Below are 26,257 nucleotides of genomic sequence, written 5' to 3' on the forward strand. Positions count from 1 at the left end.
CTGGCCCTCACGGTGAGTCTGGTTTAGGGTCAGGGTGGGGTTAGTCAGAGGGGAACTGGCCCCCACAGTGAGTCTGGTTTAGGGTTAGAGTGGGGTTAGTCAGAGGGGAACCGGCCCCCACAGTGAGTCTGGCTTAGGGTTAGGGTGGGGTTAGTCAGAGGGGAACCGGCTCCCTCAGTGAGTCTGGTTTAGGGTTAGGGTGGGGTTAGTCAGAGGGGAACCGGCCCCCACAGTGAGTCTGGTTTAGGGTTAGGGTGGGGTTAGTCAGAGGGGAACCGGCCCCCACAGTGAGTCTGGTTTAGGGATAGGGTGGGGTTAGTCAGAGGGGAACTGGCCCCCAGGGTGAGTCTGGTTTAGGGTTAGTGTGGGGTTAGTCAGAGGGGAACCGGCCCCCACAGTGAGTCTGGTTTAGGGTTAGGGTGGGGTTAGTCAGAGGGGAACCGGCCCCCACAGTGAGTCTGGTTTAGGGTTAGGGTGGGGTTAGTCAGAGGGGAACTGGCCCCCAGGGTGAGTCTGGTTTAGGGATAGGGTGGGGTTAGTCAGAGGGGAACCGGCCCCCACAGTGAGTCTGGTTTAGGGATAGGGTGGGGTTAGTCAGAGGGGAACTGGCCCCCAGGGTGAGTCTGGTTTAGGGATAGGGTGGGGTTAGTCAGAGGGGAACTGGCCCTCACGGTGAGTCTGGTTTAGGGTCAGGGTGGGGTTAATCAGAGGGGAACCGGCCCCCACAGTGAGTCTGGTTTAGGGTTAGGGTGGGGTTAGTCAGAGGGGAACTGGCCCCCACAGTGAGTCTGGTTTAGGGTTAGGGTGGGGTTAGTCAGAGGGGAACTGGCCCCCAGGGTGAGTCTGGTTTAGGGTTAGGGTGGGGTTAGTCTGAGGGGAACCGGCCCCCACAGTGAGTCTGGTTTAGGGTTAGGGTGGGGTTAGTCAGAGGGGAACTGGCCCCCAGGGTGAGTCTGGTTTAGGGATAGGGTGGGGTTAGTCAGAGGGGAACTGGCCCCCAGGGTGAGTCTGGTTTAGGGATAGGGTGAGGTTAGTCAGAGGGGAACTGGCCCCCAGGGAACTGGCCCCCAGGGTGAGTCTGGTTTAGGGTTAGGGTGGGGTTAGTCAGAGGGGAACCGGCCCCCACAGTGAGTCTGGTTTAGGGTTAGGGTGGGGTTAGTCAGAGGGGAACTGGTCCCCACAGTGAGTCTGGTTTAGGGTTAGGGTGGGGTTAGTCAGAGGGGCACTGGTCCCCACAGTGAGTCTGGTTTAGGGTTAGGGTGGGGTCAGTCAGAGGGGAACCGGCCCCCACAGTGAGTCTGGTTTAGGGTTAGGGTGGGGTTAGTCAGAGGGGAACTGGCCCCCACAGTGAGTCTGGTTTAGGGTTAGGGTGGGGTTAGTCAGAGGGGAACTGGTCCCCACAGTGAGTCTGGTTTAGGGTTAGGGTGGGGTTAGTCAGAGGGGAACTGGCCCCCACAGTGAGTCTGGTTTAGGGTTAGGGTGGGGTTAGTCAGAGGGGAACTAGATAGTTTTATCTTCTGTTAATGCTTGATCTTCTGTAAAGCTGCTTTGAAACGATGTCACGTGTTGTGAAATGCCCAACACAAATAAAAATTACTTGACTTGACTTGAACCAAATTAGAGAGCGCCCGAGGAATAGGACGACACATTTATGTTTTCTGTGAGCCAACATGCTTTTATTAAATGTTATAAAATGAAATGAGCCAGTCTGTGGCACAGACAACACATGTATTCAGAGAAGCAAAGGTGAATTAGTCCAGTAGTTTCATCAGTTTGCGTAAGAATCTCTCCTCAAGGACAGCAATAATAATCTTAGGAAAACATCCCTCATATCTCATAATCTCAAAACTCTTTCCTCCCTCGTAAATCCATTCACAGCACACAGGACGAATGTGCAGTAATCTTTACAACCTTTTACTGCAACATTAAGTCATTAAGCTCACAGCTAATAAGATAAGACAACCATAAGTGTGTTTAACTGAGCACACGGACAGAAATGACATGATAAAATGACTTCATAGCAGATTCAAAAAAATGATTCGTTATTATTTTACACATCAAAAGATCTTTCCATCACTAATGAGAGACAATCAAGCTTGTGTTTCTAAACAATGAATCCCTGTTTCTGACATAAATATACCTAGAGTATTTTTAAGAGATTAAATGTTTATGTGGGTCATTGTTCTGATTACATTGGCTTGATTAATATAAGATTAACAAATGAATAACAGCACACTCATGGCACACAGTTTACACATTTGTTTTTTAAACAAAAACATAAATAGTTAATTAGGTCTATATTAATATTCTCTGTTTCATTGTAGCAACAACTTTAAAGTTTGCATTATTGTATTTTTAAATAACATTCTGTTGCCAGCAATCATACAGTCAATAAACTTGATTTGATTGCAAACATCTTACATTTTAACTTTAACTCTTTATGTTTGTGTTTTTAATAAACATATTAGGCATACCATATCTCTGCCAGCAATCAGTGCTGCTGCATTGACTAAATGAACTGAGATTAGATTTTATTCATTTATTAAGCTTATTGTTTAAAGCTATGACATTTTCGTCTGACTCTTAATTTTACTGGATGTTTCACTGCTGCAGGCGGCATTGTGCAAACTTTGATTTGATGTAATTCATTTTTGAGTTTGGACACTGCAGTGGTGCAGGGGGCGTGCCAAGTGTGTGTGTGTGTTTAGGGGGGGTGTCCTATGGAGAGCCAAGGAGCGAAAAAAGCCTGTTGGCAGCGGTCCGTCCAGCGCGAGCGCGCACACACACAAACACACACACTCACAGCCGCGAATCCGTGCGCGAAATGATCGGAGTGGACGCGAGTGTTTTAACGGTGGATCGGACGCGCTGCTGCTGACGGAGGAGAGCCGGTAAAGACGCTCCAGTCCCGGAGAACAGAAGAGAGGAGCGCCGGGAGAATCATGCGGTTTCCTGCGCTCCGGCTGCTGGCACTCGTGTGGCACCTCTCCGCGCTTTTACGCACCGCGCACACTTTCAAACTGCACCCGAAACAAGGTAAGAAACTGTTTACATGATGAATAAAGGAGAACCTGTGAATAACTGCAGACTCTGGAATGGCGAAGACTTGCACTGGTTTCTCTGGAATTAAAGTTGCACTTTTTGGTATAAAATGGTTTTGTGCTTCTAAACAGTGTTTATATGAATTATATACAGTGTATTATATATATTTAGTGCATACTGTGTATGCTCTACATTCTGTATGTTGTGACTTAAAATTACCCTTTATTGTTTAAAGTATTTTGTGCATTCTGTATAGTGAGTATTTTGTATGGCTGTCTGTTTAAGTGTTTGGACACTTAAGATACAGTAAAAAAAAAACTCTTTGTATTAGATAACTTTTATAGAAGTGCAATTTACTTAACTTTTTGGAAAGCACAAACAGAACATCTGACAAAAAGCAGTTTGTTCGGTTTAGAAAAATAAAACAAAATATCTTGTATTGTGACATTTTCTGTTTGTCTACCGTTAGTGGGACATTGATGGTTAATATGCAGAGCTTCACCTCTACTTAGACACCTGTAGACTGACCAACAGACAGACAGACAGACAGACAGATAGATAGACGGATAGATAGATAGATATTCATCTGTCCACAGTTAGACAAACTGTCTATAAATGGAGATGATTTAGTACTATAGGTACTCTCTCTAGAAGTGGCCGTTAGATATTCATCTGTCCACAATTAGACAAACTGTCTATAAATGGAGATGATTTAGTACTATAGATACTTTCTCTAGAAGTGGCCGTTAGATATTCATCTGTCCACAGTGAGACAAACTGTCTATAAATGGAGGAATTTAGTACTATAGGTACTCTCACTAGAAGTGGCCGTTAGATATTCATCTGTCCACAGTTAGACAAACTGTCTATAAATGGAGATGATTTAGTACTATAGGTACTCTCACTAGACGTGGCCGTTAGATATTCATCTGTCCACAGTTAGACAAACTGTCTATAAATGGAGATGATTTAGTACTATAGGTACTCTCACTAGAAGTGGCCATTAGATATTCATCTGTTCACAGTTAGACAAACTGTCTATAAATGGAGATGATTTAGTACTATAGGTACTCTCACTAGAAGTGGCCATTAGATATTCATCTGTCCACAGTGAGACAAACTGTCTATAAATGGAGATGATTTAGTACTATAGGTATTCTCACTAGAAGTGGCCATTAGATATTCATCTGTCCACAGTGAGACAAACTGTGTCTATAAATGGAGATGATTTAGTACTATAGGTACTCTCACTAGAAGTGGCCATTAGATATTCATCTGTTCACAGTTAGACAAACTGTCTATAAATGGAGGTGATTTAGTACTATATGTACTCTCACTAGAAGTGGCCATTAGATATTCATCTGTCCACAGTGAGACAAACTGTCTATAAATGGAGATGATTTAGTACTATAGGTATTCTCACTAGAAGTGGCCGTTAGATATTCATCTGTCCACAGTTAGACAAACTGTCTATAAATGGAGGTGATTTAGTACTATAGGTACTCTCACTAGAAGTGGCCGTTAGATATTCATCTGTCCACAGTTAGACAAACTGTCTATAAATGGAGGTGATTTAGTACTATATGTACTCTCACTAGAAGTGGCCATTAGATATTCATCTGTCCACAGTTAGACAAACTGTCTATAAATGGAGATGATTTAGTACTATAGGTACTCTATCTAGAAGTGGCCGTTAGATATTCATCTGTCCACAGTTAGACAAACTGTCTATAAATGGAGATGATTTAGTACTATAGGTACTCTATCTAGAAGTGGCCGTTAGATATTCATCTGTCCACAGTTAGACAAACTGTCTATAAATGGAGATGATTTAGTACTATAGGTACTCTCACTAGAAGTGGCCATTAGATATTCATCTGTCCACAGTTAGACAAACTGTCTATAAATGGAGATGATTTAGTACTATAGGTACTCTCACTTGAAGTGGCCGTTAGATATTCATCTGTCCACAGTTAGACAAACTGTCTATGAATGGAGGTGATTTAGTACTATAGGTACTCTCTCCAGAAGAGGCCGTCCAGTCAAGATGACTCAAAGCGAACACCGCAGAATGATCAATGAGGTAAAAATTAACCCTAGGATGACGGATAAAGACTTGAAGGAATCATTGGAACTGGTTAACATCTCTGTTCATGAGTCGACTATACAGAAAACATTAACCAGGTATGTTGTTCATGGCAGGACATCACAAAGGAAGCCGCTGCTTTCCAACAGAAACATTGCTGTGTGCCTGAAGATTGCCAAGACCACCTTGGCACTGCGCAACACTACTGGTTTTGTGGACTGATGAAACTAAGGTTGAATTAGTTTGGGAAGAACACGCAGCACTATGTATGGCGTAAAAAGGGCACCGCATACCAACATGAACACATCATCCCAATGGTGAAGTACGGTGGGGGAGCATCATGATTTGGGGCTGCTTTGCTGCTTCAGGGCCTAGACCGTTGGCCATCATCGAGGGAAAAACGAATTCCCAAGATTATCAAGATATCCTACAGGATAATATCAGGGTTGCAGTGTGCCAGCTGAAGCTCAGAAGCAGTCGGATGATGCAGCAGGACAATGACCCTAAACATCAAAGTAAATCCACTACAGAATGACCCAAAAAACAAAATTCACCTTTTGGAGTGTCCCAGTCAGAGCCAGACATTAAACCAATAGAGATGCTGTGGAATGAACTCAAGAGAGCCGTTCACACCAGACATCCTAAGAATATAAGCTGAAGCAGTTCTGTAAGGAACAACGGTCCAAAATTCCTTCTGAACATTGTGCGGGTCAAATCCAGATCTATCGGAAAGGCTTGATTGAGGTTATTGCTGCCAATGGAGGATCGACCAGTTATTAAAACCAAGGGGTCACTTACTTTTTCCACACCACTGTGAATGTTTAATGGGATGTGTTCAATAAAGACATGAAAGATTATAATTGTTTGTGTGTTGTTAGTTTAAGCACATTGTGTTTGTCTATACTTGAGACTTTGATGAAGATGAGATCACATTTAATGACCAATTAATGCAGAAAACCAGATAATTCCAAAGGGTTCACATACTTTTTCTTGCCACTGTAGATAGATAGATGGAAATATCTCATATTATCATTTTCTCTGGTGTGTGTTTCAGAAAGCTTCATCAGTCAGCTGTCGTCGTATGACATCATCACTCCAGTGCGTTTGAATGAGTTTGGCGAGTCGTTCCCGCACCAGCTGCATTACCGCAGGAGGAGGCGCAGCACAGACGCAGACCTCTCGGGTTTGAGGGCTCATTACCGGATTGAGGCGTTTGGACAGAGCTTTCATCTGAACCTCACAGAAGACTCTGGATTCATTGCTCCATCATACACGGTTCTTCATTTGGGAGAGGAAGAGAATGGAAGAGACGCTGAAGACCTGCGACACTGCTTCTTCAGAGGACACGTAGACTCTCAAGCAGAACATCACGCTGTCTTCAGTCTCTGCACTGGACTCGTGAGTATCACACGTTATACTCTTCACAACATCACCACAATCTGAGAACACGAGTGCTGTTGTGTAGTGGTTTAAGTCACAGAAAACATCAGGGGATTTAGTGTGATGCAAGATGATAATATGATAGTATAGATGAACTTTAAAATAACGGACATGATCTAAAATTCACAAGATTGTAACATTGATTTTGTGAGGTCTTAAAATCATCCTGTGTTGTCTAATTGACTTCGGGCAACCGTGCAGTGATGCTCTTTGTTGCGCTGCTTTTGAGGATGCGCTCCTGACCCATTTGCATTCAGTCGTTTGTTAATTAGTTGTCTTAGGCGAGGTGATTAGTTGCTGCAGTAAATACGGTGCATAGCTGCAAGGCGTCAGACCACTGACTGATGCCTCCTTGTTTAATCTCTGATGAGGTTATGAGGTCGTCAGCGAGTCATTCATCACATTTCAGAGCACTGTGACAGGAAGTCAGGATCTCGGGAAATGTCGTAAACGGCCAGAGGAAGGGGTTTTATCTTGGTTTGTAGCAAAACACACCCTAATCCAAATAGATTGTTTTGATGTCTCAGAACTGTCATTACGCAATTTATAGTTCAGAATTCTCATACTTATTCTTAGTTAATTACCTCCTGAATATGAATTTCTCATGCGCCATGATCTCGCCAAGTCTTTCAGATGTGCTGATATTATGAGTGCCGCAAGTAATGATGCCAGGCTGTAGTATGGATGGCTCGGCTGACAGCGTCTGTCCACACTTCAGTGTAATAAACTGTAGTACACACTGTATTCATCTGATGGCCTTGAATGCATTTGTGCACAGAGACACAGTGTAACTAAATGTTTTTAGTGTGATCACTCTCTGATGCCCTAAACTTGGCATCATGTCTCTAGATGTGCTTGAGGATTTTTACAGGAAAACTAAAGGAGCAAGTTTACTGCCATACTAGATTTCAGATTTGACTTTGTATCAGGTTTCACTAACAAAGTACCAAAAAGCACCATGGGAATTTTAGACATTGTACTGCACCATAGTACTCTTTAAAGTAACATAGAGTGCCATATAAAAACTGTGCTATATGAATATCATTCAGTATCATGGTATATGTCTGAATATCACATAACAATACTCATATTTCACCCCAAATATATATTGTGCATAACCCTCAGAGACCTACGCATGCATATTGATGATGTACTGTATTTCTTTCCTCTTTAAAAGTATCCGTTGATTATAAAATCTAGATTTTTATTTTGTTTTGGGGTAAAATTAGTGTGACTTTAGCAAACAATGGCAGTCATACAGTTGGGTGTAATCTGATTACAAAGTAATTAATTACTGTAAACAATTTAAAGGAACAAAGTAGTGTAGTGCACTACATTTACATTTTTGCAATCAGATTACAGTTACTGGGTTTCAGTTTGAATTACATTACTGGGGTTAAAATAATATTATTTATGCAGAATACTTTAAAAAAACGAGTTATGTTCATATGTATGTCTCTTTACGTTTTTGACAGCCAACGAGCATGTATAGACATAATATAGACATTATTTCGAATTTGTTAACCAGAAAAACTAGAAACGTATGTGTAAAGGGGTTAAGGGAAAGGAGGAGGCGAGAACCGGCTTGACGATATAAATAATAGTTTTAATAATAAACTGAATGGAAAACACACAAACATAAACACACAGAGCAGCTCCATGTCATTCTCTCTCGAACTGTCGTCACCGGCTGTCTTTATCCCTCGCGCGCCCCCAACCGGCTAATTGAGGATCGGGCGTGCGTTGTTCCAGCCCGGCCCCGTCCTCCTCTGCTCAAAAATGTTTTAGAAAGTAACTAAAAACTGAAGTAGCTAGTAATGTGATTACTTTTTAAAGTAAGTAATAAAGTAATCTGATTACAAATGTAGAGAAGTAATCAGTCATTTGTAATGGATTACTTTTTGTTACATACACAACACCGATTGTGACCGTTCAGTGTCAGCTACCGTTACGTGAAGTTTGTTTAGTTTTTACCATTTTTAATTGAGAAAATAGGCATTATTTAATCGCTTTAAACAAACGTTGCAATTCTGCTACACTGGGGTTAAAAAAGATTTTTAGGACCATATTCTGTGCATTATTTTCGTGATGATTAAATACATTTTACCCCCAAATTTCTCTAACAAAATGTGTATTTCTTAATGCTTTTGATTTTGGGGTGAAATATGATTCAACCATATATCAAAGTACCATAGTATTACCCTCTGATACCATCAATGTACCAAGGCACCACCACAGTACTTTTTTAATCAAGGTGAGACTGTTTAAGTCGAGTCTCATCATGTGTGTTTACAGTATGTGTAACTGTATTCTGGCAGATTTGTGACATTTGTTTCTGAGTACACATGTAAAGGGAAAGTTATGACATATTTCCATCCCCAAGGCTGCAAGCGGATGTGTTTACCTGTCAGAGTCATTTTATTTTGTGTTGATGGAAATATTCACCGTCACATCCCAGCGTGTAATATCCTGAAAAACTGGTGTTGATGAATGCTGTTGTTGAGTGACATCATATTAATATGGCAGAACTTTTCCACTGCTCTGTAAGAGATGAGCTGATGTCAATCAAAACTGTGTCACGTGCCTCTGCCTACAATCAAGCACCAACGATCTGAAAGAGCAACAAAATGGTGCTCTGACACATGCAGCGCAGAGCTCGGTGTAATCGAGAGATCTATTTCATGCAGCCTGTTGAAAGGCTGTATTTTGTTTTTGAAGGTCATGCTGTGGGAGAGATGACAGAAAATGACATTTTCTCACGTGTTTCTGGGGGCAAAACAAATACGGGGCCAGTGATGTCATTTGTGATTGACAGAAAGTGGAATTGATGGACACCTCTGAATTTGTGCTTCACATGCAAACCAAAACCCTGAATCATATTTCTACATCATGTTTATTGCACATACAGTACATTGAGTGTTTAACAACCGTCCCTGTGGTCTCATCAACATATCGTTCACTCTTTTACATGCACACACACGCTGAACTGTGGAAAACTAATTGAGTGCATGGCAAAAAATTGTCTGTTTGTTCAAACAAACCAAATCCTGTTTCCACTTCATTAGTTGTGAGTATGTTTATCACTGATGATTTCCATACAGTATCGTAAAACTTCCACAGGCATTCGGTTCTTACATAATGACTCTTGGATGTATACAAGCGCTTCTGTGATTGATGGTGTTGCCATAGCGATAACGCGTGCTTCCAGTTGGCCTTTAGGTATATTTAATGTGAAATGCCAGTCAACCCTGCTTTACATTACATCCACATTTGTCTGTGGTAAATGGTCTGCACTTATATAGCGCCTTTTTAACCTTAGCGGTTTTCAAAGTGCTTTACACTGTGTCTCATCACGCCAATGGCGGCAGAGCTGCTATGTAAGGTGCTAGCCTGCCCATTGGGAGCAACTTGGGGTTCGGTGTCTTGCCCAAGGACACTTCGGCATGTGCAGTCATGTGGGCTGGGAATCGAACCGCCAACCCTGTGATTAGTGGCTGACCCGCTTCACCACCTGAGCCAGTAAAATAGCGGTTTGTTTAACCATGTTTTGGTTAATACAACTAATAAACAACTTTTCCACCAAGTATTATATCTCATGAGCATAACTGTATGGTCTATCTATGGATATTCATGGATACCAAACAATGATTTAACTTTTTCTGTCGTGTTTGTCTTGTTTACGCAGATTGGTACGTTTACGACGCACAGCGGACAGTTTTTCCTCGAGCCGCTGTTGAGCACTGATGGAGAGGAATATGATGAAGAACATAACAAACCTCACCTCGTCTACAGACATGACGCGAACAGGAAGTCACCTGACATGCAGCCATGCACCGTCTCAGGTAACAGCATTACGTTTCTGCCTTACAAACTGCAAATGGACTTTAGCAATCGCTATAGTTGAAATATGTTTGTGCAACTCTTTTATAAGGGTGTTTACATGTGTTTGCTGGATAGGAATGTGTAAAATCCATTTTGAGGAGTTGGACAGAGTTGGCCATTATGGGGCGATCACACAGAAATTGCTGTTATGATAAAAATCGCTAGGCGGAGTGCAACAAAATTGAATTGCATTTATAGGTGTATTGACTCCTTGCCCTGCCCCCAGATTCATGTAATTGATTTTTGTACTGACATTGATTCGCTGTGTGTCATGGAATTTCCAAAACGCGAATCGGCGACATACAGCAGGAAAGCGCCACCCGATTGGGCGAATCGGCGACATTCAATGGGAACGCGGCACCCGATTGGGCGAATCAGCGACATTCAATGGGAAAGCGCCAGCCTATTGAGCGAATCGGTGACATTCAATGGGAAAGCACTACCTGATTGGACGAATCGGCGACATTCAACGGGAAAGCGCCACTTCTATTAAAATGAGAAGGATAAATTGGAAAGCCGAATGATCAACTAATGAAGAAATGGAAGTCCCATCTTACTGGTAAAAGAGCCAGTGCCCTATTAGATACAGACTTGGCCTGTCAATCAACTCAAGAACGTGAATGTGCATTAGCTATACAAGCTGGGAAAATTGTGTTTTGTTAGCATAATCTGAAATAAAGACGCACAATTTATGACACAATTGTCATGAGATTTTACTGCTGATTTGAAATATGTCCTTTGATCGTAATCTTGACCAACTGTTTTGATTTGGATCTTAACCCATTCAAGTAGCTATAAGCTGCACTGTCATGACTGAAATTAGCTTCCCGGGAGTGTTCCAAAGATGGCCGCCAGTGGACTGACTTGCTAGAAAGACTTTGTAATATTCTGACCAGGTAGCGTATTCATGTTTACTCATAAAAATTAAAGATTCTACCCGTGCCATCCTACTTTGCATGACAAGGTATCATAAAATGTGACGTCCAAATGTGGCCCTACGAATAAAGTCTGTCTAGCCTGTATGGAAATGTCAACTAAAAAGTTGCACAGATAGAGCACATTAATGGAGGTTGATTGTGTCTCAATCCATATGGAACTGAATAACTGGCTTGTTTTTGCTGAAATCCAACAATGTTGTCAGCTTTTATAGTGTCAGTGTGTTCTTGACATTAACTATGTAATTTTAAGCATTGGTTTATCATGCTGTGCGCTACATGCTGGCATGTGTTTGGCAATGCAGTTACTGAAGGATTAGTGTCTTCATTATGAGCACAGTTATTGAAATTCTTCATCTAATGAAAGTAAATCAACTCCAGTCGGACGTTCCACAGAGTTGGCTTACAAGCATTAATCTCATCAAAATCACACACAATCCAACAAGAAGTATTCGCCCCAATCCTCCATTTGAATTTTTATGGATTGGGCTCTTTTCTGTGGTAGAAACCTCTTTTGAGATTCCTCAAAGTTTCCTCTTACGCCACCCTGAAGGGTCTCTTGCATTCGTCCTGGTGTGCAGCACTTCATGTGCTGTTATAAATCTGCCACTTGTCGGCTGTTTCATTTGCTTGTTTTGTGAAGTGGCTCATTGTGTGCTGATGTGGTTATTGTCTGTGCTGGAGTTTAGAGAGCGTTCTGTGACCCGAGGGCAACATGATTCTCTTTAATACCCTCTTCATTGTCTGCAGGAGTCTGTCTGTATGTGTGTGGTCACACAATCTGACCCGTCTTACACCGGCCTTTCAAGCGTTTCTAGAAGTTGGTCTGTTGTGTAGACAGTTCATGAGTCTGAGTGAAATAATTGTCTGTAGCAATGGACATAATGCAGCTAATGCTGTGTAGAGAGTTTAACTTGTATTGAACCCATAATACTCCATTAAAGGAGCATCCTCATCTCTACACCATTGCATCTCTGTTGTGAATATGTGACATTGAATGTGGGTCACACATCAAAGAGTTCAGGCCCGGAGAGAGCTTCCACTTCAATCTGATAACCGTCGCCTGACACAGATGATCAGTTACTAAAAGCTTTGAAGTAATTTCCGCTACTTTGGTGAAAATGGTGGCGTGTATGCGTCGTGACTGCACGTTTAACTGTAGATTTTTTGTTGAGGTCATAATTCCAAGTGTGGAAAATAAATTGCAATACAGACTCTAGATGTTTACATTTCTGATGGCAATGTAAGTGATGCTTGCCCACGCAAAACTCACTGCCAAGATGCTAGGTTGTTGTGGGTGCTCACTAGGGCATTGCTATACAGTGGCAAGGGTATCCTGGGTGGTTGCTAGGGTATTGTGGGTGATTGCTTGGGCATTTCCATGCTGTTGCTAGGGTGTTCTGGGTGGTTGCTAGGGTGATATTGGTGGTTGCTATGGCATTGCCATGCTGTTGCTGCTAAGGTGTGTGGGTGGTTGCTATGTGGTTCCTTGAACATTATGGATGTTAACTAGGGCTTTGCTGTATGGTTGCAAAGGTGTTCTGGGTGGCTGCTAGGGTATTGCTCTGCAGTAACTTGGGTGTTTTGGGTGGTCACTAAGGCTTTACTATATGATTGCTAGGGTTTTTTGTCTGGTTGCTTGGGCGTTGCTATGTGGTCACTAGGATGTTCTGGATGGTCACTTGTAGGTTGCTGTGTGGTTACTAGAGTGTTGCTATGTTGTTTCTATGGTGTTCTGTGTGGTTTCTAGGGTGTTATGGCTGTCACTAGGGCTTTGCTATTTGGTTGTTAGGTTTTATGGGTGGTTGATTGGGCGTTGCTCTGTGGTCACTAGGGCGTTTTTGGTGGTAACTAGGACGTTGCATAGTGGTTGCAAGGGCTTTGCTATTCAGGTTTTTGGGTGTTCTAGCTGGTTGCTAGAACATTGTTATACAGTTGCCATGGTGTTTAAGGTGTTGCTAGGGCTTTTCTATATGGTTGCTATGTGATCACCAGGGTGTTTTAGATGATCTCTATGATGTTACTGTGGGGTTACTAGGGTGATGATATGCTGTTTCTAAGGTATTCTGTGTAGTTTCTACGCCATTGCTATATGGTTGTTAGGGTGTTACTACGCAGTCACTTGAGTGTTCTTTTACAGTTGCTGTGGTGTTTAGAGTGGTTGCTAGGACATTGCTTTACGGTTGCTTGGTTGTTCTTGATGGTCACTAGGATGTTTCTATGTAGTTGCTATAGGGCTGTTTCTAGGGTGTATTGTGTGGTTGCTATGGCATTTCTATTTTGTTGTAGAGTGTTCTGGTCACTAGGGCTTTGCTATATGTTTGCTTGGGGTTTCTTGGTGGTTTCTAGGACATTGCTATGCATTCACTTGTGTGCTCTGGGTGGTCACTAGCACATTGCTAGGATATTGCAATTCTGATTTCTAGGAATTCTGGGCAGTTGCTAGGGGGTTGCTATGCAGTGGGGATTGCTTACTGGTTCAAGTCATAAGAGTCTTCACTTCAAGTCTGTGGGATTGTTTCACCTTTATCTTCCACCAGGTGAAAATCACAAGTCTGATCTCTTAGTGAAGTAACTGACTAGTATCACAAATGCCGCAGAGTTAAATGCTGAATGTTTAGTACTTAATTGTTAGCGGTTCGGTCAAATCACTAACACTAATGGGAGAAATAGTAAACACCAATTATTCGAGCTCATGCCAGCAAAGATGTTAATTTTTAAAGAAATGTGCCATTGCAAATCAAAAACACTTATAAATGCAATGTTTTGCTGAGATATACAGCACAGTGCATGTATTAGATTAAAGGTGTTGTCTGAAACTATTTCCAAAGCTCTGCATGTCACGGCTGGACAAGTGAGTCATGCTGTCTGTTCATAGACTCGTCTGCCATTCATTTAAAGTGTTCAGCACTTCAGTTTATTAACAGTGATGTGTCCTCACTGAATCAGTTTAATAATTTGCCCTTTAGCAGGTCTGAAATAGACCACCGATACCTGATTTTCAACATATTTCAGCTCCACAAAAGAGTTGTTTTGCTTCAGTGTTGCTCTTGCATAGCTCAAGACACTCTATTACATTTCTTTGAAGTATAAACTTTGTCTCAGATGTTTCTCCTAAAATGTTCTTGTCTTTATGGCCAGCACATTTCACAAGCTCAATTATATAATTATTGTGTTGTTGAATGTTGTGCTATGGGAGTCAATTATGCATGGATTCGTTTGGACTTGCATACACAAATGAATCACGTGTTAAATCTCATAATTTGGGTTTTATTCCATCTGTGTCCACACAGTTTATCTTGTAAATCACCGTATCTTGTTGTAGCAGGGTAACTGTGATCACCTGTAAGCTTTTGCACCTGTCGCCCGCCGCCCCTCCTCTCGCCACTGGCAGCATGTCCGTGCCAGAGACGCACGCCAGAGTGTTTAAGCCTGGCAGTTAGACAGCACGCTCACGGCACACACACACACACACACACACACACACACACACACACACACACACACACACACACACACCCAGCCAGAGCCAGCAACGCCTAAATATGGAACCGTTTAACGGCTGGTCTTTATCTCGCCATAGTTTGAGCGTTCACTAGCTCAGTTTTAGAGCAAAACACTTTGTGTGTGAAAAGTGTTAAACTTGGAATAGATGCTCCGATGACAGCGAGATTAACTGGGATCTTCGGGTTTTACAGGGAAAAGATGATTCCACGTGTTGTTCTGTACATGTTGTGTGCATGCCACAGCTGTGAGAAATGAATCTGACTGATCTGAGCGTTCTACAACCCAACCACAAAAAACAGCTGGGCTTAAAAGGTTTTAAGGAACATTTCCCGAGCAACAGTTCCTAAGAAACTTGGGCAATAGACACAGAAATTCCAATCGAATGACAACCAACATTTAGCTGAGCTATATGTCTATAAGTCAACCCAAAATGGTTAACCTTGCATAATGTGACATATTTCACAGTGAAACAGCAGATTTAATGAGAAAAAGACTTGTTGCACAGAACTTGTTTTCTAAAGGTATACTTCATTTTTCCAAGCGCCAAAACGTCTCATGCACGGTCGAACACTCAGCCTTTCAAAGTATACTCTTTTGACCACATGCATGCGCCCTACGACTGCTTTGTGATTCTCTTTTAGCACAGTCAACAACGCACAAAGACACGCCAAACAAGGCAGTACACGGACACACTCGCTGTGTGGGTCACAGCCTCCCGGTATGCGGAACACCAAATTATACTTTGGCCATAAGACTCTGAACATTTATCAAATGAATAAAAAAGCCTTTAAAAATGTCCTTTTAAATGCAAAGCTGCATCTTTCACTAATTCTCGCTTAGTGGTTCATACTGAGGGTCTTTCTAATGTCCCTCATGGAACGGTCGGGAATGTTTTGGAGCGGTTTTGAGGGGCTATGTTTGGCAGATTCCTTCCTCTGCCCACAGCAGGTTGTACAGCGACATAAAGGGCATCTTTGTGAGGGTCAGTGATGTCACTCTCCATGCCTTCCCTTCTTTATGTCTGGCTTGAAAGGGGAGTCTTGATTTAAATCACAGTTCCTGGCTGAGCTTTTGATTGGACAGAGAATACGAGAGAGAGAACGAGAGAGAGAGAGAGAGAGAGAGAGAGAGAGAGAGCAAGAAAGGGACAAGAGGACATGTTCAAACTGTCCCAGTTTGTCTGAACTTGGTACAAAATGGCAAGTTGCCCTATTTGGAGCATGGAAGATGTTTCCTTTGATAACTCCAATCGAGTCAGCTTTGCAGTTGCGAAAGAAATTGAGATATTAACGAGTACATTTTGTCATTTTCATCCCTACAAGGAGAGCATCTTTTCTTTGTTCATTTCTTTGTTTCTGTTCTGCTTGACTGAAATGATCAGGGAGGCTCAAACAGTTGGTTTATCTCTGAAATGATTGTAGTCACGAGATATGTGGGGATACGTTTTATGCTTTGTTGGCTCATGCTTCACTCTTGGCAGAGGAACCGTGACGTGTTCTTGAAGACATCGGTGTGTGAATGTGGATGGGTGTGGATGGGTGATTGGGACACAGTGTAAAGCGCTTTGGTAACCTCTAAAGTTAATAAAAAAGCGCTATATAAGTGCAGACCATTTACCATTTACATCCAGATTTCTTGATTGTGACCGACAAATATGTTTTGTAAAAATCTCCATAAATACTGCAGACTCAGCAACAATATCTTAATTATGTTGGATTGACAAAGCCAACATACTGTTAAGGCCGATGCACACCGGACGAGATGTGCCATGCCATGCCACGCCGCCTCACATCACGGCTAGGACATGGCACAAGTATCTAACACTGGGCACGTCAATGCAGTTCAGGTGACAGACAGTACACATAAAAGTTACCACGGTTTTTCCCTTCGTCACGAATGAACAAGGCTAGAGTAAATAATACATGTGCATTGAAAATGATTTTGGTCGAATTTAATGGAAAATATGCTCCTTTATTCCTCAAATTTTCTTTTTTAAATCCATGCAGAAACCAACATTTCTAACACTAATTCCTCCTAGAGCTTTCAGGCTACATCCACCAAATTTGGTACAGACCTTCAGACTGTTCTGGAACAGTATGCTTTGTCTTTTCTAACTGATTGGACTTACGGTTTTCACACGGCAGACAATCAAATATCGGAAAAATCCATTTTTACATTGACGGAATGTTCAAACAGGCCAACGGAATGCTCGTTAATTCAAACTCCAACTGAGAGTTCTAGATCCTTTTTCCTAATTCACGTGATACTTCTGTGTATGTTTCCCTCCATGCGCTAGAGGTGGGAAAAATATCGAAATATCGATATATCATGATATCTTTCGTTGTGATATTGTATCGATATTTGCAGGCCAAAAATCGATAGTATTCTTTAAAAAATGTCACATTATGATGATGGGAAATCAACAACAGTCCCTTAGAAGGTGCAGTTATCATGCTTTACGAACAATCACCCTACCTTACTAAAATGTACTGACATTATACAGTAGTCACATTAACTGAGGTATTTTAGACGAAAAATGTCATTATCATATTGCTAACCTTTTAGGTGAAATCAACTTTACTTTAGTGTATTGAAACTGTGTTGTAATAAATAATGTTTTTAATGTGTTTAGGCTACTATTGTATTCATAAATACTAGCATTTATTTTTAGAAAGTCTACCTACATTGACCACAGAAATAAGCATCGTTAAAACCGATATATCTGACGACCTCTGCCACAGACGTTCTGCGGTATTTAGAAAATCAGCGGGACAGAAGTTTAGGCCACATCCACACTAATACGTTTCGTATGGATATGCATTGATTTCACTCCGTTTTGGCATTCTTGTCCAGCAAAATGCTGTCCTGAGTGGATACATTTAAAATGTCGTCTTCACGTTGTAGTGTGGACAAAAAACAAGATATTTGAAAAAGATGACAGGTTAGTTGTCAGGTGATGCATTTATGCGATTCATTCAACCCAAAATAATCAAGATGGCAGGCCCATGGGGGCCTGGGTATCTCAGCGAGGAAAGACGCTGACAACCACATCTGGAGTCGTGAGTTGCTGGGTGACTCCAGTCAGGTCTCCTTAGCAACCAAATTGGCCCGGTTACTAGGGAGGGTAGAGTCACATGGTGTAACCTCCTCGTGGTCGCTATAATGTGGTTCTCGCTCTCGGTGGGGCGTGTGCTGAGTTGTGTGTGGATCGTGGAGAATAGTGTGAAGCCTCCAAACGCGCTACGTCTCCATGGTAACGCACTCAACAAGTCACGTGATGAGATGCACGGATTGACGGTCTCAGATGCGGAGGCAATTGAGATTCGTCCTCCGCCACCCGGATTGAGGCGAGTCACTACACCACCAGGAGGACTCAGAGCGCATTGGGAATTGGGCGTTACAAATTGGGGAGATTTTTTGTGGCTGATATTTACTTTGATAGCGTTGTTAAAGATAAATGTTCTTTGTACAACCGTCACATTGCATTCCTTCAAAAGCAATGGAAACCCTTACAAAAAAATCTAAACTAGCCACAAACTTGCTACAAAATGGCAGCTCATTATTTTCACATGAAACTGAGATTTTGATTCGCCACAGATGTTTGCCAGAAGTTTGCAGCTCTTCGCCAGTAGTGGTGAACCTCCGGCAAACCTTTGGCAACAATGGACAATTTGCCGCAAGTTTGCTGCAAAGTTAATATAAAGTGTGCAAACTTTTTTGCTGGTAACAATCTCTTAACCAGTCACTAATTGTTCTGTTTGCCTGCTAGCTAATTATTATAGTTTCAACCATATTATTGGGGCAGTGGTGGCTCAGTGGTTGAGGCTCAGGTTTACTGACCAGAAGGTCGGGGGTTCAAGCCCCAGCACCACCAAGATGCCACTGTTGTGTCCTTGAGTAAGACACTTAACTCCAGGTTGCTCCGGGGGGATTGTCCCTGTAATAAGTGCACTGTAAGTCGCTTTGGATAAAAGTGTCTGCCAAATGCATAAATGTAACTTTTGTAACACTATTTGTTTTAAAACAACTGTTTTCAATAAGTCAAAACAACAGCGGAATATATGCTACTTACCTGCTCATATATCCGTCTTTTTATTCATTTCCTTATTTATTTATGTTTTTAGGGAAGGGGGCAAGTTCCGTTGTCGTTAGTGACATTCGCTCTGATAAGATGATCACTTGTAACCATGGTTACACTGGTACTTCTCAAAGCATCAGATTCATTCGGCCGCCTTTATCCCTCGCGCGCCTCATCAGACCGATTGGGGACCGAGCGCGTGATATTCCGAACCGGCCCCGCCTCCCTCCGCTCCACAACGCTCATGCCAACCGACAAACAAGACGAGAGAATGCACAGCCACTCCAAACGAGGCAACACCACGCATTCCCACATAAACCAAGCCTGAGTGTACATCACGGGGTAAACGCTACGTGATGCACGCAACAGGCGACAGGACACCTGTGCAAGGACAGCATGAAGACAGCTTGCGACACGGGCGTGCAGTGGAAAGTGAGCGCAACTCAGATTTTAGCTTCAAAAGCGTCTGTCTGACACTCATTGGATTAAAATGGATTGCTGTCAAATATTTATATATGCCGATTAATTTGATTAATTGGCATGCCATTTAATTAATTCAATTACAAATTTGTATTGATTGACAACCCTAATTAAAACAATCCTCATGTCATTCCAAAAATGTTTGACACATATCGAGACGTTTAGCAGAATATTCATGCTACTCTTTTTACCTCAAATGATCCATCAGCTGGTTAAACTTCTCACAAAGGGGGATTTCTGCTCTGCGCTGGAGTTGTGTTTGAAACGCTCTTATGTCAGCCGTGGCTTTATTCCAGCATGAGGCATGCGCCGCTCTGACATAATCGCACATGCGGTCGTATATCAGCACAGACGGGCATGCAGACGGCAAATGTGCTGCACTTCATTTGCACATTTCTGCGTTTACATCAGACTTTGTAGCTGTTTCACAAATTACATTATACACTATGCACTACAATATAGCCTACACTGAGCACTCAGCCATGTAGTGTAGTGTCATCCCATATGCAACATTTAAAAGGACAGTACACCCAAAAATGTAAATTCAGTCATTGTTTACTCGCCCTGTGTTGTTATAACCTCGTATGACTTTCTGTCTTGTTCTGAACACAAAGGGAGAAATGGTGAATAAATGTTGTGCTCAGTGATGATGTCATACAATGGCAGTTTATGGTGACCACCTCTTCAAGCTTCAAAAGAACACAAAAGTATCATTCTGACGTCTAATTAATTATTCATGAGACTCATGATTGATATGAAAGTATACGATAAGATTTGATGAGAAACTGAAATCTGATGTGTTATTGAGTGTAAATGTTCACTGACCGTTGATCTGCTGTGTGTGTTCATGATAGGACACGAGAGCAACAGTTCACGCACCCCTCACGACATTGGGGCGTTCAAGAGAAAACTCGTTGTGTTTATCTAAAAACAGTGATAGTGACAACAGAACACAACTGCACACAAAACAGAGAACAGAACTTACTAAACATGTCTGAAGAGTTTGTAGAGGAAGAATTGATGCATTTCTATGTCCAGCCTTATTTTTGTGAAAGTTTTTGGCCAGTTCACACGGACGGAGTTAACCGCGTGATGCCGAAAATAGAAAACAAGCAATCTTTAGAATGTCCCGTCACTCGTCACTGCTGGTTAGGACAAAAACTCTGATTAACATATAAAATATCCCTTTTATCGTGTGTCGTTTGCCGTCAGATTAGGACACAGTGTGACTGCGGCGTCCTGTAGCTCCTCTATATTTCTGTTTGATTTCTGAATACTCTGTTAAAAAAAATAAGGCTGGACACAGAAATGCATCAATTCTTCCTCTACAAACTCTTCAGACATGTTTAGTAAGTTCTGTTCTGTGTTTTGTGTGCAGTTGTGTTGTGGCGTCTCTATCACTGTTTTTAGATAAACACAACGAGTTTTCTCTTGAACGCCCCAATGTCGTGAGGGGTGTGTGAACTGTTGCTCTCGTGTCCTATCATGAACACACACAGCAGATCAACAGTGAACATTTACACTCAATAATACATCAGATTTCAGTTTCTCATCAAATCTTACATCACTGAGCACAACATTTATTCACCATTTCTCCCTTTGTGTTCAGAACAAGACAGAAAGTCATACGAGGTTATAACAACACAGCGGTGAGTAAACAATGACTGAATTATCATGTTTTGGTGAAATATCCCTTTAAACCGTTTTTTGGTACTTGGAAGCATTCACCATTTAACGGAAGTGACGTTTCAAATGCATGCAATATTTTTTCACTAGCTTTAGCATGTACACTTCTTTTTTGCAGTTTCAGTGTTAACATAGTACTGGCGCTACCTACACTGCAGAATAGTGCAGAATTTAGTTTTTCATGACCATTTCCAAGACTAAGCGCTCAATACTAACATTGGGATTGTTCAGAAGCAGGGCCGTAACTACTGTACATATTCAGATCATTTTATTACTCATTTATATGAAACTGAACTTACACGTTGAACACATGCATTTATTTTTTCCAACAGAACATCATAGCGACAACCACATCAGTCTCCACGGCAACAGAACCCTGGAGGAGGAAGTGACGTCGATACGGGAAACAATGCACAAACACGTGCCTCCCTCTAAAGACGATCCCAGTGACTCGCATTCACGCAAAAAGCGCTTCCTGTCCTACCCGCGCTTCGTCGAGCTCATGGTTACTGCGGATACCAAGATGGTTCGACATCACGGACGAAACCTGGAGCACTACATACTAACAATCATGTCAGTAGTAAGTATGCTATCACTTTATTTATTGACTTTCTAGAACTGCTAAAGATGAATCAATTGTCAATAAACTCAAATCAATAATATCTCAGTTCATTCTTCAGGACAGCATTGAGAATAAATGGAGGTCACATGGAGACTTTTACTGAAGTGTCCTGTTTCTCCGGAGACTCTAGAGTTTCAGACGAGATCAACAATTTCTCAAACTGTGCAATCAAGTCAGAGACCTCAATATGAACTGGAACATTTCTCATCCAATGAACTGAGCTATTCTCATTTGCGTCTGTTTTAATTCCTCATAGAGACTTTAAGGACATTTGGGACAAAGTTGACACTTAAACGAAAGGGCAATAAAACACTCCTTGGGGAAATAGTGATTCCACTCTTTAAACAAATCTGTTTTTGAGCTCGTAAAATCTGTTGATCTCATTAATGTCTCCTTGTGTTTGAAGTGAATTGAATAGTTTTTCATTGCTTAATCAATTATTGATTCCGTGCCTTCATTATGTGTGTGATATTGGTTTACTCCATTATAAACTTGCAGGATCTTTTACCAATAAGGACGTTCTTTGATATGAAGCAACAGGGGTCTCAACGAGTTTACATCCAAATATAAATTATGGTAAATAGTCTGCACTTATATAGCGCCTTTTTAAGCCTTAGCCGTATTCAAAGCGCTTTACACTGTGACTCATTCACCCATTCACACACACACACACCGATGACAGCAGAGCTGCATGTAAGGTGCTAGTCTGCCATTGGGAGCAACTTGGGGTTCAGTGTCTTGCCCAAGGACACTTCGGCATGTGGAGTCATGTGGGCCGGGAATCAAACCCCCAACACTACGATTAGTGGCCGACCCGCTCTACTAACTGAGCCACAGCCACCCCCCCTTATAAATTATAGTTAAATGACTTTTCAACACAACACATGGCTAATATTCACACCTAATGATGTTGTTGCAGGACTGTGGTTTGTTCATGATAGTCCACATATATATTGGCACAAGTTTTACGCCGGATGCCCTTCCTGACGCAACCCCCAGTGCCTGGGGGAATCTCACTCACACACATTCGGGGCAAATTAGAGTCTCCGATTCACTTAACCTGCATGTTTTTTGGACTTGTGGGGGAAACCGGAGCATCCGGAGGAAACCCATGCAAACACAGGGAGAACATGCAAACTCCACACAGAAAGGCACAAGTTGAGCCGGGACTCAAACCCAGGACCTTCTTGCTGTGAGGCGAAAGTGCTAACCACTGCTTTTTACCACTGATTATATTCGGCCATAGCATTATTCTACATAATATTCAGCATTATATATATTAGTTTAATATGGCACTATCATTAAACGTCTGTAAACTTTAATTTTCTCTTGTGCAGTCAGAGCAGACTACGCTCGCGCTTCAAACGGATATTTGATCCCTTGAAAAGGCGTCTCCCACCCGCTCCTGGTTTCACCTTCAATATTCACAGTTTCAGCCAAACTCATCGATGTACAGAACCTGTGGCTGCTAGTGTGCAATCGTTTTTTTACCTTCTGTACAATGAAGCGATTTCCACATATATGCCAGCGTTACGTATGTCACAGTCTTGCTGTGATTGTGCCTCCTTGTTTCTTCCCTTTCTTCTTTGTTTGCAGGTGCCATGTTTGGTTCCCAGCCTGTTACCTTGATGACACTTATTATTCCATCATCTGATCATCTGTGACACCTGCCCCCTCTCTCATTACTCTCCTAATCTCACTGCCTATTTAAGCTCTCTCTGTGTACAGTTTTGTGTGTTTGTTCTTCAGTCTGTCAGTTGCAGTGATACTAGCAGCGCTCCCGGCCTCGGAGGCCATTCCCCTGTTGGACCCCTCACTTGCGGTTACTGCCCACTTAGACCAGTGTCCAGTGTCCGCCGCTCTGCCTGTCCAGCCCTCTGGGGCCTCTGTTCTGTCTGCCCGGTTCTCAGTGGCCATTACTCAGCTCACCTGCTGCCCAGTGGTGTCCATTTACATCAACCTCTGCCCAGTGGCCACCGCTGACCTCATCATCCCTCCAGCGGTCAGTGTGTCAGTCCAACTCCCAGCAGCCGCTTTTGACCCTGACCTGTCCCCAGTGGCCACCGCCCCTTCAGTCCAGTATCCCAAGGTCGTTGATGAACCATCAATTTCCCTGCAGACACCAACGATCTTGCCCTGTCCCCAGTGGCCACTCTGCCTTATCACTGCCCTATGGCCACTAATGACCTCACCCTCTGCCCAGTGGCCGCTGCTCTGTCTGTCCAGTCACTAGCGGTTGCCGTCATCCCCGAGCTCACCCCTGTTCCAGAGCGGCCTGTCCAGACCCCAGCTGCATTCGCTCACACTGTTCACTCCCTGGCAGCCACTATTCAGACTGTTATTTCCCCAGCGATTAGCCCTTGGTCTCTAAACCCTCCCAGCTACTCTGAACTTTGAGCCCTCTGTGTTCCCCATTACGACTGTTACTGTTCTCACCATCTGCCTAGTGACCATAACTGGCCTCACCCATTTCCCAGTAGTCGCCCTGACCTCTAAGCCATCTGAGTCCACAGCAGCTCTGGCCCTAGAGTCCCCAGTTGCCCAGATCTCTTTTCCCTTATCATTGCCACCATGCCAATTACAGACCACGTCTGTTTCACAGAGCCATGCTCCACTCCCTGTTTTCCTTGGCCCACGCCAGTTTCAGGGTTCTCCTCCTGCTCCGCCTTGTTCCTCACCTGATCCCGCTCCCCAGCCACCGGACCCCACCCTTTCCCTTAAGCCTTCTGACTGGCCGCTGGACCCTGCTCCTTGGTCTGTCTCGCTAGATCCACCCTGGTCTGTTCCGCCGGCTCCACCCTGGTCTGTTCTAGGTCCTTGGCCACCTGACCCTGCTCCTCTAAAACCTCCACCCTGGTCCTTCATCTCATCTGTGATTGTGACAACGTAGGCTTAGGATGTTGTGTGTATTGGATTGAATTGTATTAGAAAAAAAGTTAAAAACCGTCTCATCTCCACATTGCACATCGTCAAATTTTTTAACCACAATGTAACATGCCACAATAAACCATTACACCCCTACTCGTAACTGTTTCTGCAGTATGCCGTATGCAATAAACAGGCAATGTAAAGTAAAAAAAAAAAAAAGTGTGGCACCTACATGCCGAAACGGCGATCATGCCAAATTAACAAAACATTTTAAAAAGAGAGGGAAAGTCCAACATGGAGCATCAGTGGAAGAGAGAGAGACAGAGAGAGAGAGAGAAACAGTTACTCGCCGGTTCTCTGATATGCCGTAGCTTGGTCCTCAGCCACTCCTCCACCCTCTAATGGAATACAGCCGTGTCTCTCCAGGCGGATCGGAGGCAGACCTCCAGCCCCTGGCGGACGTAATGCTCCGCCGCATTTTTGGTGGACGGTAGGGTTCTCCCCCACTCCTGGCAGCGGTCCCTCCTCCCCTCACGGTCGGCGGCTGTTGCTCCGCTTCCAGGTTGCCAAGCTCCTCCGTCCTCCGGCAGATGGCCACGGCTGCTCCGTTGGGGTGGATGGTAGTGGCGAGAACTCTACTACGGCACATCCCTCCTCCTTACTGGATTTTGGCACTAGTGTAAAGGGATTAATGGAAAGGAGGAGGCGAGAATCGGCTTGACAATATAAATAATAGTTTAATATAAAATGAAACAAAAAGACAAACACACACCGGTGTCAGACAGCTGCCTGTAAATCTCTCTCTCTCTCTGTCGCACTGCCGTCTCCACTCTGCCTTTATTCCTCTCCGAGGCTTGATTAGCTTGATTAGGGGCCGGGTGTGCGGAATCACATCCCGGCCCCACCCTTCGCCTCTAGTTTATGGGTGTGATTGACCAAGCGTGGGTTTGCTTCTGTTTCAGGTTGCCGCAATCTACCGAGATCCGAGTGTTGGAAACCTAGTCAACATCATGATTGTCAAACTTATCGTCATACACAACAAACAGGTACATCATAAAACACCCATGCGTTATTGTTGCTCAAGTTTTGTGAAATGTCATAAAGTGTGTTGTTGTTCTCAGGAAGGGCCAAACATAGACTTCTATGCCGCATCGATTCTTCACAACTTCTGCGTGTGGCAACAGAGCCACAATGTTCTGGACGACAGTCACCCGTCACATCACGACACCGCGCTGCTTATAACCAGGTGACCTCACCTTGACCTTTGACCTTATAGCATTTCCCTGTTGAAGTTAAATCTTTGATTGTGATATTTACAGTTAAACGACTAAAAATGCATATTGTAAGTACTTTTGGTTGCTTTGTGTGTGTGTGGATTGTATCACGAGGTGTGTATTTTTCTCACAGGGAAGATATCTGCCGTGCAAAAGACAAGTGCGACACATTAGGTAAAGTGTCTTTCAACAGTCAGAATTTATTTCATGACAATCATGGGTGCTGTGCACACTTGTAAGCCAATCCATATTTATATTTATGCACATTTATTTATTATTATTACTCTCTTCGTTTCAGTGAGCTGTTGCAATTCATCAATCGATGCAGCAAAACTGTGTGATAGTTACATGTGCCTT

General features: G+C 42.9%; 1 protein-coding gene across 1 annotated transcript in view; it reads left to right on the plus strand.

Moving 5' to 3' along the window:
• The first annotated feature begins 2,877 nt into the window (after positions 1-2,877).
• Positions 2,878-26,257, plus strand: part of LOC127638196 (A disintegrin and metalloproteinase with thrombospondin motifs 20-like) — a 130,762-nt gene continuing 107,382 nt past the window's right edge. Inside the window, exons 1-7 of the mRNA XM_052119621.1 lie at positions 2,878-3,036; positions 6,183-6,526; positions 10,254-10,410; positions 21,469-21,716; positions 25,589-25,672; positions 25,748-25,872; positions 26,034-26,074. Coding sequence (XP_051975581.1) covers positions 2,943-3,036; positions 6,183-6,526; positions 10,254-10,410; positions 21,469-21,716; positions 25,589-25,672; positions 25,748-25,872; positions 26,034-26,074 — 1,093 coding nt within the window. The 5' untranslated portion in view covers positions 2,878-2,942. The remainder of the gene's footprint in view (positions 3,037-6,182; positions 6,527-10,253; positions 10,411-21,468; positions 21,717-25,588; positions 25,673-25,747; positions 25,873-26,033; positions 26,075-26,257) is intronic.

Source organism: Xyrauchen texanus, chromosome 46 (assembly GCF_025860055.1).
Source record: "Xyrauchen texanus isolate HMW12.3.18 chromosome 46, RBS_HiC_50CHRs, whole genome shotgun sequence".
Taxonomy (NCBI): Eukaryota; Metazoa; Chordata; class Actinopteri; order Cypriniformes; family Catostomidae; genus Xyrauchen; species Xyrauchen texanus.